Genomic DNA, 12533 nt, shown 5'->3' with positions numbered 1-12533 from the left:
TCTCAGGAGCATGCAGGAAGGGGCCATCCAAGGTGTGTGCAGAAGATCTGGGGAAGCATACAGAAGGTGTATGTGAAATCTGGCAAGGCAGAGTGGTTTAAGTTTTTCCATATGGATAAAAGACTCCTTTGTTTCATCTTCTATTTCCCCATGTGTCATATACATCTCTACCCCGATATAACACAAATTCGGATAGAACGCGGTAAAGCAGTGCTCCAGGGGGGCAAGGCTGCGCACTCCAGTGGATCAAAGCAAGTTTGATATAATGCAGTTTCACCTATAACACGGTAAAAAAATTTTGGCTCCTGAGGACAGCTTTATATCGGGGGAGAGGTGTATTCCCTTCCAGCTATCTGCTACACCTTGCTAAACACTAACTGAATATTTCTCATTATAAATTATTTCTCTGAACATTACCGCCATCAAGTGTTCAACACATGCACAGACTATGTCTAGTTCCACATTACTACAGCTTGACCATCACTCTGTCACATATTCAGCGGCAGCTCAACTTTCTCTTCCTACCAGCACAGGATACTACAGCAGAAACTAGCAAAAGCTAGAACGTCATATCACATCGAGTGCTCAAGTTTATCATGCAAAAGAACCAAGCTTAAGTCCCATTTCCTCATTCCCTGAGCAAACCAGAACCACAGTCCATCAGGAAAAGGGGAATGTGTTAACATATAAACAGTGTGTCTTGGGCAATAAAGACAGCCCCTGTCTCCAAAATTTATAATGACACTGATGGCCTCTAAAGGAAGCTTCACCAAGTATACCAGTCACCAAATAATGAATGACACAGAATCAGTGGGGAACAAGTCTTGTGGTTCTGTCAAAAAAAAAAAAAAAAAAAAAAGAAAAGTGGACGACACAGCCTTCCCTTCTCTCCAGAAGTAAAGTTACTTTGATCCTCTAACTCAGGGGACGGCAACCTTTCAGAAGTGGTGTGCCGAGTCTTCATTCATTCACTCACTCTAATTTAAGGTCTCTTTCTATAAGTCTATAATATATAACTAAAACTGTTGTTGTATGTAAAGTAAATAAGGTTTTTAAAATGGTTAAGAAGCTTCATTTAAAATTAAATTAAAATGCAGAGCCCCCCGGACAGATGGCGAGGACCTGGGCAGTGTGAGTGCCACTGAAAATCAGCTCGCGTGCCGCCTTTGGCACGCATGCCATAGGTTGCCTACCCCTGCTCTAACTAAATCATTAGTTTCAGGTTACAGGAGTCTCTTGCAATCTTTGAGCACATCAGATTGCATCTTCAATGCCTTACTTAATTTGGATCAAAATTCTCTGTAAAATCCCCTATTCTGTAGTTTGTGATCTCTTGTAGCATATCATCTCAGGTCATTATTTAACACTGGTATGTAGACAGGGCCCAAAAGCCCTAATAAAAAACAGAGTCCTGTTGTGCTTGACACTCTACAAACACACAAGACACAATACAACAGGAGGGAAAGGAAAATGATATGGATAACAGCAATAGGGACAGTTTTACTCACTGACAACATTCACTAGATTGAGACATGGATTAATGTGTATTTTAATTTCTTCCACTGGGGTCACAAACTAATGAATTACTTAGCTGCCATTGACATGATCCTAACAGAATATTAACAGTATTTTTAAAAGCAAAATCTAAGAAAATTAACAAAATACTACACTGAAACATGAGGTTCAGGAGGGGAAAACAGCCAAGTTTACAGTTCAATCATATATTGGTGGTCATGTCCTCAACATTACCCTAACATGCAAGTGTCTAGCATTAATTAACTTTCATTTATGTCTGTTGAAAAATGATACTGTACATTTCCCTTTCCTTTTAAATTAAAACATTTGAGAACAAGTTTTAATGAGGTTGTGAGAGGCAAGATCTGTAACTTGATGGGAAAGGATATGAAAACACTGTGAAATACAAATGTTATTCTCTAATAAATGCCAATACTAAATCTCAGCTCCAAGAGAAGGGCACAAATAGAACTACTATATAAGCACCTCTTTGCGGTCTCCATATGAGCAGAGATTAATAAGACTGGGACTTTACAGCTTGGAAAAGAGATGACTGGGCGTGGGGGGGGGGGGGGGGGAGGAAGATATGATAGAGGTCTATAAAATCATGACTGGTGGAGATAATAAATAAGGAAGTGTTATTTACTCCTTCTCATAACACAAGAACCATAACATAACACCAAATCAAGTTAATAGGTAGCAGGTTTAAAAACAAAAGTAGCATTTCTTCACACAACGCATAGTCAACCTATGGAACTCTTTTCCAGACGATGTTGTGAAGGCCAAAACTGTAACAGGATTCAAAGAACAACTAGATAAATTCATGGAGGATAGGTCCATCAATGGCTGTTAGCCAGGATGGGCAGGGATGGTGTCCCTAGCCTCTGTTTGCCAGAAGCTGGGAATGGTGAAAGGGGATGGATCACTTGACGATTACCTGTTCTATTCATTGCCTCTGGGGCACCTGGCATTAGCCACTGTCGGAAGACAGGATACTAAGCTAGATGGACCTTTCGTCTAACCCAGCCAGTATGGGCATTCTTATGTTCTCATGTCAGCTGATTGACATTAACAGTGATACGTCTATGGAAGGGAGACAAAAGATTTATTCCCCTCACTCCCTATCCTGAAGGGAGTGTTGCTTCCAGACTGCCTGAGGAAGGCATAGGGTGAAACCCAGATACTTCATCTAATCCACCCTGTAAGGACATTCTTTAGATGCAAAGAGAGAAGAAAAGTTGTGGGCTCATTTCGTAAAAAAATAAACAGCAGGACTGTATCTAAGTAAAAGGGAGAAATTACTACAAGTACTGGGATCCAAAAAAGCTAAGCATTCTGCTTATGGAACTCTACTCTTTATATTTAGACAAAATTTTCAATGCAATGTTTTAATTTGCATTATTAATTTACAGTTTGGGGTCTTAAATGGCATTATAGTTTGCACAGAATCTTCTTTAGAGGTATAGGTGGACAGAGACTTGGAAAAGAACAGAAAGTCAAAGTCACATCAAATCTTAAAGGCTGATAACTCAAGTATTCCAAGCAGCATGCTACTCACCTGCAATTGTATGTGCATAAAGTCTGCTACCGAAGGTAAAAACATGTAATTCATACAGCTTGGCAATCTTTTCTAAGAATTCCTTGCAATGAGGACGCAAACGAGTATGCAGCATAGGTTCACCTCGACCTAACTGGAAATGGAATATTCCCTAGAAGAGAACAAATAACCCCATAGCAAGACTTATCAAGTAATTAAGTTTAGTACAAAAATAAACATGCCTAAAAGCACCTCCCTTTACTTCAGTTTTATTCGGCGATCCTACTTCAGCTCAATTAAGAGGAATAAGATTTTCATTTGGAAAATATTTGACCCAAAGCATATTTTGGTTTTTATACGGCAATACAACACATTTTTGACTTGCAGTAATTGTTTCAATGTTAGAATACTGAAAGAGTTGCCCAGGCTTTCAAAGGTTTGTTTACACAACAAATTTTAAGAAAATATCCAATCAAATTTCTTAAAGGGTTTGTTTTACTCTCAGTGATGTGAGACACATTAGTTTTACTATATACTGGGCTGAAAAATAAAACAAATGGCCAATTAGTGTTGAATGAAAAAAACTGTACCTATGAAAATTCATAGGTACAGTTCTGGAAGGGATTTACAGAAATGTCAGAGTAAGCTGTGCACTCATTTATGAACCCCCTGAATACTTGCTTTATAAGCATGGATTTACCCAGCCACAGACAGTCATTGAACTATGCAGGCCATTTATTTTATTTTGCTGTCACTGATCCCTCTCTGATGAGGGAAAACCTTAAGTAGTATAACCTTGTTAGGCATGTGGAAGTGCAGGGTAGATAAAAATCAATGATTAAAAATAAATAAATAAATAAATAAAATAAAAAACCCACGGACTTTTTTGATCAAATGCTTTTTGAGGAAAAAAACTTATCTAAAGATAGCTTTAATTAAGATCCATTATAGCTCAAAGATATCGCATCGTGGAATAGGGATTATAAATTCTAATTTTATAGTATGAGACAATATATTCATGTAATGTTTAAGAAAAGTTTTGTAAATGAGTTCCAATAGTTCATGCATTAGGGACCCAATCTTATGGGATTCCGGGGGCTTCTGTATAGATTAATCTACCCAATGGGACTCAGTGCTCAGTCAAGAAGATACCATCAGAGATGCTTAGTTTTGCAGTTCTCAAACTGTGGATGTGTGTCTCCAGAGATAACATGCTTGTTAACAGCAAAAATGTTTTTAAATAAATAAATAATAGATAGATAGACGTGAGAAATAACAGACCTCAACCCTATGGTCACTCTGCAAATTTGTGTACATAGTCAATCCCTTATGTCTCTCTAAAAGTGCAAAGTTTCAAAAAGTTCAATGAATAGAAGATTGTAGGAAAGGAATAGATCTGGACAACTAGAAGAAGAAGGGAGATAAAAGGGACAGGCAGTAGAAACAAAAGTGAAACTGTTTGAGGAGCATATTACAGAAATCTTGAGGTCTGAGTGTAGCCTTCATTGATTTGAGATCTACCATGCCATTCTCTCACTAGAAGCGAAAACATATAATGGCGGCAGGCCATAAGAGACCCACTTTGGGAATATTTTGATGATGTTCCTCTACCTGTGGGTAAGACAGACATGCATGCAAAATGCAAACAGCGCAACAAAGAAATGCAAGGCCTGGTTGCCCAAATGAAACAACATCATGAGACATGTTCCTTCACAGGAGGAAGCTGCGTTGAAGATGATGAAAGGAACATGTCTGAACATGCATGATCTTCAGGTTGGTAAACTTTTTTATTTCATACTTCTTTCTTAAGGACTGCCTGTCTTCCTTCTGGACTATTCTTGAATTCTCATGTTTGAGCAAAAACAATTGTTACTCTATGGTACTATCATTTTAGATGCAGTTGTGATAAAAATAAATAGCTGAAGTAGGTAGATCTTCCTTTTACAATTTCACCTTTAAAGTAGTACTGAGTGTCAGTGAATGCAATGAGTAATACTAAATGAGCAGTATGGTAATAATAATTAAATAACTGCATTGATTTATTTTGTTTAGGAGAATCCATCCTCAACGTACAGGATTCTGAAGACTATCCACCTTCAAGATCACCATCATTTTCTGTAGTTTCAGAGTTATCTGCTAATGATAGTGTTTCAATCACATCATGTATGTCACATAGCCCAGTATATCACTTGTAGCAAAAAGAAAAAAAAAAAAAATCTCAATAATCCAGAAACAAACAGAGCAGTTTGTGATAAGAACCAGCAGATTACAAAAAGAGGTAATTGATAAACCGGCAATTTTTTTCATGCAACAAACTCTCCTTTCCGTATGATTGAGGACCCACACTTAATTAACATGGTTCAGTCATTAAGACCAGGATACAGTCCACCTGACAGAGCAGATGTCACAGGCAAATTGCTGTATAAAGTGTATGAAATAGAAATTGAGCAGTGTGCAAAAGGTCTAGAGGGTAAAATTGTTAACCTGAGTTAATGTCCACAATGATCCTGTTGTATTGCTTGTGTGACAACAGAAGAAGGGAATGTTTTCCTTACAGAAACAATGATACATCAGGAAATGCACACACAGCAGAATATTTACAAGAAGTAGCAGTAAAAGCTATAACAAACAAAAAAAATTATTCAAATGTCTAGTATGTAGCTTGGTCACAGACAATGCTGCAAATGTATCCAAGATGAGAAGAAATTATTTAGAAGAGAGTGAAGAGAGTCCTAAGCTAATAACATACGGTTGCAGAGCTCATTTTAATGCATCTTCTAGCCAAAGACTTCAGTGTTTCAGAAATAAAGGCTAATGTTGTTGAAATTACAAAATACTTCCATAACAACCACTTTGCAGCAGCTCCTCTGAAAAAAGCAGGAGGAACCAAGCTAACTCTCCCACAAGATGTGCAATGGAACTCAGTAGTGGACTGTTTTGAGCACTATATCAAGAACTGGCCTAATCGGATGACAGTTTGTGAACAAAATCGTGTCACAGCCAAAGTTCTCAACATTGGGCTTAAGAGAAATGTTGAACACATGCGAAGTACCCTGAAGCCTATTTCTGTAGCTTTGAACAAAATGCAGGGAAATAGCTGTTTTATTGCTGACGCTGTTGAAATTTGGAAGGAACTGAGTGAGATTTAAAAAAAGAAATATGCAATGACAGAGTTAAATTACAAGCATTAAAAAAAACGAATGGGACAAGCACTATCTCCAGCTCATTTTCTTGCAAATATTCTCAATACTCGGTACCAGGGTCAAACTTTAACTGCTGAAGAAGAGGAGTTGGCTATGATATGGACATCCAGCAATCATCCCTCCATAATGTCAACTATAATAATAAACTTCAGAGCTAAGGGTGAACCATTCAAGAAATATATGTTTGCTGATGATGTTTTAAAGAAAGTCACACCAGTGAACTGGTGGAAGTCACTTAAGCACTTGGATTCAGAGACTGTTGAAGTGATAATCTCACTTAACAGCAGTAGCTTCTTCTGCCAGTGTAGAAAGAATATTTTCTTCCTGTGGACTAATTCATTTCAAATTGAGAAATCGTTTGTGACCTGAAAAACAGGAAAGCTTGTTTTGCTTTTCCAGATTATAAACAAACAGGAAAATGACGGTGAGGACGACTGAGTTAGCTGCAGAAGCCAATATTTTAAGTTTCTCATGTTGACCTGGCTGATGTAGTCGATTTAATTTTTTTATTTTTAAATATTCCATGTAACTATTTTAGTTAAACAATTTTAACAAAAACAAACCTGGTTTTAAAAACCTTAAATGTTTAAATTCAAAAATTCATGTGCTTGTTTTGTTCAAATATTATATGTTTTCTGTTGAAGAAAATAATACAAAATACTCAATGTTGTTGTTTTAGTTAAAAGAACAATTTAAATGTCTGTCTGGTGATGTTCTCCTAATACAGGATGGCAAGAAAATCGTCCAAATATTAATGATTAACCTGTTGAATTGGAGATTGAGAGGTGAACTATGATTTCATAAAATATCTGCTTCAAATTACCTTTGGGAAATGAAATAACCAAACAACCATTCATTTTCTGATATAGCTATAAAACTAGTCTGAAAAGTTTTCAAAATAAAACACTTTGAAAATGTATAGTGTGTACCTTCTAAAAATGAAACCTACATCTATCTCTGAGCTGTGAAGAATATGTATTAAGGTTATAACAACCAACAAGAATGCACTTTTATGTAGACATCCATGATTAAATTGAGTCTTCCTGACTAGTGATTTAAACCAATTCCACCCAGTGGAAGCATGAATTTAAGTTACTCTATTTGTTTTAAGGTTCCAGCAAGGAAACATGAAAACAAACTGTCAATTTTTATCTGTGCAGGTGCTTACCAACTTCTCTGAAAGGAAACAACTTAACACTTACCTGAAAGAGCACATTAATACTTTTTTTGCAAGCGAGGATGAAGACAGAGTTGGGAAATCATCTGGTGTTATCCTGAAAAGTCACTTCTAACAACACTCCCTTAGGAGAATCCTGTGCACTGTTTCTAAGTGTGTGTGTGTGGGGGGGGTGGTCAGGGAAAAGGAAAAGTGCTAAGGGACAGCAGAGAGAATTTCTTTTTGGTAAATTAACTGCATCAGAATGTTTGACCTACTAGCTAGAAGTAACACTGGAACTATAAGAGATGAGGGGGAAAAAAAGTCTCTTGGAGTTAAAAGAACAGTACTTGTGGCACCTTAGAGACTAACAAATTTATTAGAGCATAAGCTTTTGTGGGCTACAGCCCACTTCTTCAGATGCATAGAAGGGAACATATCTTGAGTTAGTTTACTTTGTGTATAGTCATTTTCCCCACGTGCGAGAATCTTTCACGCAGCAAAAAGACAGAAAAACATGAAATGTGATTGCAAAACCCACAGACTGGCAGACACACACAGGTGGACATGTAGCATCCAAGGTACTTTTAACTTATCTTCTTCGTTTTCAAGCTGAAGATGCCCTACTAATTAAGAACCTAGAAGCTTAGACCAAAGATATATAGTAGGTTTCGTTAAACACTGTATGAGATGGGACAAAGTTAACCTAATCTGAACAGAAATCTTCATTTTATTTTTAATTAAAGACACACTGTTCAGCTATTTCTTTCTAGTGCTGTAATCTGAAAAGCCAACACTGTATTAGCATGAAAACCAAGAATTAAAAGTGTTTAGTTTAGCTTTGTTGACCAAGCTGACTAAAACAGAAAGCACAGAACTATATAAATGATGAAAAGTAAATTAGTTACTTTCAAAAAAATTTTCATTAGTTAATGAAACACCTTGATTTAAGTTGAAATTATTTTTAAATATGCTTTATAATCTTGTCCCCCTCATGTTTTTTCATTCCTTGACTAGCTTTTTTCCTACATTTTAAAGTACAACGTGCATTCTTACAGAACCGTCACTTCATTAGAACTGAACAGAAAATGTCTCAAGTCACAGTAATCGCAAGAATAGTAAATAATATTTACTTTATTAGACATCTGTTGGCAGTGCTGTTCTGTCGTATGGATTAATGTCTGGTCCAAATCTACCATCAGCACCAGCTTTCGATTTCGGTGTAGTCGCTGCTGGTCTTCCCGTCCTAGTTGTTCAGCTTGCTATAATAAAGAGATTTACAGACTAAGCATAATCTGAGACAAGTCAATGAAATTGAAAATAAAATCAAATTTATGACTCATCAGAAGACCAAATGCTCAGTAACTTCTGAAGAGATTTTGCTGCTCACCCACTTTACTTTCGCTAGCTTTCCCGCCATTTTTCAGTAAAAGGAACCACATAATTTATGTATCAAACACGGTTGTCTTGTTTTAAAAGCAGCCAATCTACACCACATATCAAGGCACCAAAAACCATTAAAGGCCAAGATTTTCAAAAGCAACTACTACTAGTTTTGGTGCACAATTTGAGATACCTTAGCAGAGCCTGATTTTCAGAAAGAGCTGAGCATATTCAAAAAAAATCAGGTGCCTCAAATTGTGCATCCAAAAACTGAAAATCACTTCTAATAACACTCCCTTCGGTGTGTCCTGTGTCTATGGAATAAAGTATCCAAGTTAAAAATAGATTAACTCCAGTATATTCTTCTATCATTGACACCCCAGGCAGAGAGAAGTTACACCAACAGAGTTTTGGCAGTAGGGTTTAACAGATAAAAATATACAAGTTGCAAACGACAAAAAGAAGAAACAAATAAAATCATATTTAGCTTGTGCTCCAAAAGAGAGAAGACGTGCTAGAGGAAATAACTGATGTTTGTCAAATGGAACAAATGGGAGGATTTTACAAATAATTTTAAGCTCCAAGAAGAGATTTAAAATCAATGGCTAGTAAACAAATTTAACATTATGAAAAGCTGTATTTGACCACATTTCTTTGAACTAAAGAGATCCATTTGTTTCTCCCTATACAAGTTTTAACATACTTACAAGTTGTTATAAGTAGAAGACCAGTTTATGTTTTATTATATCTCCTTATTTAGGTCAGGAAGTTTACTGAAATGCTGGTCACCAGCCAGTTAAGTATGCAGGTAATTTACGTAAGTTAAGTTTGAGTTTTTAAAAGGCACAAATGGGAGTTGGGTTGTAACCACCCTTTGTGCCTTTGAAGAGCTCGACCAAAATTGGCAACTTCTAAAACTGAAAGTGTTAAGAGGAGGGGGGAAAAAAAGAGAATAAAGTAGTGGAGAAGAGGATAGAAAGAATAATAAGAGAGTTAGTATAAAAGAAAAAAAGGAAAGAAAGCTGATGAAAAAAACAGGGAAATAGGAGGGTTTTTTAAATTATATTTAAAATAATCAACTCTTTTTCCCAAAAAAGGCCAGTGAGACAGGAACATTCCTGTTTATTTTAACATCTTCACTGCTCAGAAGTTTTATTGCAATATTTAGGCCTCACAAGCTTTTCAAATATAAAGTTTATGTCACAGATACTAAAATGTTACTGAAGACAACGGATCATTTCTCTTTCCTTTCCCTTGAAATGTGGAGAAACTGGGTTTCAGAGATATTTCAGGCTTTGGAGGTTATTACAAGTGGTGAAAATAAGACTTTCACCAATTGATGTGTTTCTGACTTTTCAGAAACACTTATGGAAAGCAGAAGATGTCAAAGCTACCACCACAAGGGCATCATAGCCTTGCAGTAAGTTACATTAAAATACTGCAGAATCAGATGTGATTGCTAATGTAGTTCTATAATCTACATCAGTACATGCTAACACTATTAGAAAAAACTAAATTACTCAATACATGTCCATAGTGCAGACTTGCAGATCTTAGTTATACTTACTGAAATCTCAGCTTCCTTCTCAAAATGAGGCCAATGCAATATTTTATATTAAATGGGCACACCTCTTTGAGGAATCCCCACTAAATGAAATCTCAAACTGTGGAATAAAAGTAGTGCGACTCAACTTGCCTCAGAGCTAACCATCAGTTCTGGAACACTATGAACCATAGATACAGTTGCTGTGGATAATGGCACATTCTGTTTTCCATTCTTGCTTTGTAGCCTAATCAAACAGGGAAGAAAATCAAAGTTTCAGTCAAGTACATTTCAGTGCTAACAATTTCCATCAATGAAAGCGGTTAATTATTAAAAACTGCAATGTCAAATCAGCCACTGTCAAAAATCAGGATTTCCTTTAATATATTGATACAGTATGGTACACCCTTTTTCAGAGGATCATTACAGCACCAATTACTGAATAAAATGGATGACGCTTGCTTATAATATCATGCAAGTATAATTATTTTCTGTAACTTTTGTTACTGGAACTCTTAAGAAGACTAATATATAGAATATAAAGATGAACATCAGGATTAAGTTATCTTTTATTAAGTTTTACATCCGTTGCATTTGCTCTCATATACACATTTTAGAACTACTGAATACAGATTTAAAAGGACATCAATAAAACAGTTTATTTAAAATTTGAATGATTAACCTAGTGTTAATCAAAGGTATGAGATTAAATTTCTCTTCTCCAAAATAGCTGTTTGAACTTACTTAAAATTACTCATTCCCTGAAGCCACAATAACTTGTATGCACATACTTGAGAATATGGGCAATGCTATTACATACCAATGGCAACATGGCTGCATTCCCTGATTCTTTATACAAAGAATGTAAAGAACTACTGTACATGCCTTGCTTCTCTCTACAGATACCTTCTACAGGACAGATTACAATGTGCAATTCTTCTCTGAAAACTCACCAAGGAGTGACACCACAAGGTAGCATGTTGGTATCTTAACTTCTACATAAAATGGGTTAGTTTACAAGCAACTGCCAGCCTGGCAACCTCATCCTCAGATCTCTATGCCAAGTTCCTATATTTCTGGTTCATGCCTCACTACCCCCAATAAAGATTCATCAGACCAAATTTCACCCTGTCCTGTGTTTTCAATCATGTTTCACAGATATTACTAAGGACAGAATCTGGTACTGCAACTGGAGCCAGAATTAAGTTCGTTCTCCCATGAGCATCTAGTCTTCTGTTAAGAACATAAAAGGAAAGAAAAAGGGTGGGGAGGAAATGTCTCACAAAAACAAACCTGTACATACACAGGAAGCAGACCTTTTAAGACTAGAACCCAATTTAAGGGATGATCCACAAAACAAGCGAAAATAATTACTTTCCCCCTCATTTTTTATAGGCTAAACTGATGTAAGCAAGGGGTCTTTAGAACTACAGCAGACACAGCCAAACTTAAGGTCTACAGGGTCTGTGCAAGCTTCTCCATACAGCTCGTATAATCCCATTGCATCATGACATGCAGCACCACCCAATATTCTACTAGGTGGTACATTATGAAAGAATTATGCAAAGTTACATAATGGGAACAATAGTCTAAAAAAAAAAAAAAAACTGCTTGACTTGTTTCATTGAGTTACGTAGTATTTGAAAATACTATGGATTTCCCAAAATTAAATGCAAGTTTATTATCTATTCCCTTCACCCAATCTATAAAATGCATTTCACTCTGTCTCTCCTTCCTCATCTCTTTGGTTCATATTCCAGTGTGCCTCCAATAGTTTATTCATACAGATATCTAGTCTCTTTTCTAAAAATACATTAAAACTCATTTTATTTATTTATTGCACATTAATATGAATGTAACAAGGAGACACATATCATTGATTGAGACACTTAACAAGGTATGGCTTTGTGCTGGCTGTGCACCCATTTTTCAAATCAGGAAGAGTGGTGAATCTTTAAAGTTGCGTCTAGTGTAATTCCGACAAGCGTAATACAAAGTTTTCCCTGCAGTACTGTCATTTATCACTCCCAAGTTCAACCAAACCCAGAAAGCATTTTGAACAAAGTAAACTGATAATGTATCAAAGCAGTTCAGTACTTTACTGGGAATATAGGTGACATTCACTATATAATTCGACTGGGTTAATCTGGAAAATATTAAAATTATTATACAAGGAGCTAAGGAAAATTACAGTAG

General features: G+C 36.2%; 1 protein-coding gene across 1 annotated transcript in view; it reads right to left on the bottom strand.

Annotated features, from left to right (window-relative positions):
* Window positions 1-12533, bottom strand: part of CTDP1 (CTD phosphatase subunit 1) — a 200740-nt gene that overhangs the window by 175403 nt on the left and 12804 nt on the right. The window contains exons 3-5 of the mRNA XM_054020060.1: window positions 10491-10584; window positions 8545-8673; window positions 3074-3224 (exon numbers count right to left, since the gene is read on the bottom strand). Coding sequence (XP_053876035.1) covers window positions 3074-3224; window positions 8545-8673; window positions 10491-10584 — 374 coding nt within the window. The remainder of the gene's footprint in view (window positions 1-3073; window positions 3225-8544; window positions 8674-10490; window positions 10585-12533) is intronic.

Source organism: Malaclemys terrapin, chromosome 2, assembly GCF_027887155.1.
Source record: "Malaclemys terrapin pileata isolate rMalTer1 chromosome 2, rMalTer1.hap1, whole genome shotgun sequence".
Taxonomy (NCBI): Eukaryota; Metazoa; Chordata; order Testudines; family Emydidae; genus Malaclemys; species Malaclemys terrapin.
Note: the sequence above shows the minus strand (reverse complement) of the source record. Positions and strands in the feature narration are given on the sequence as shown.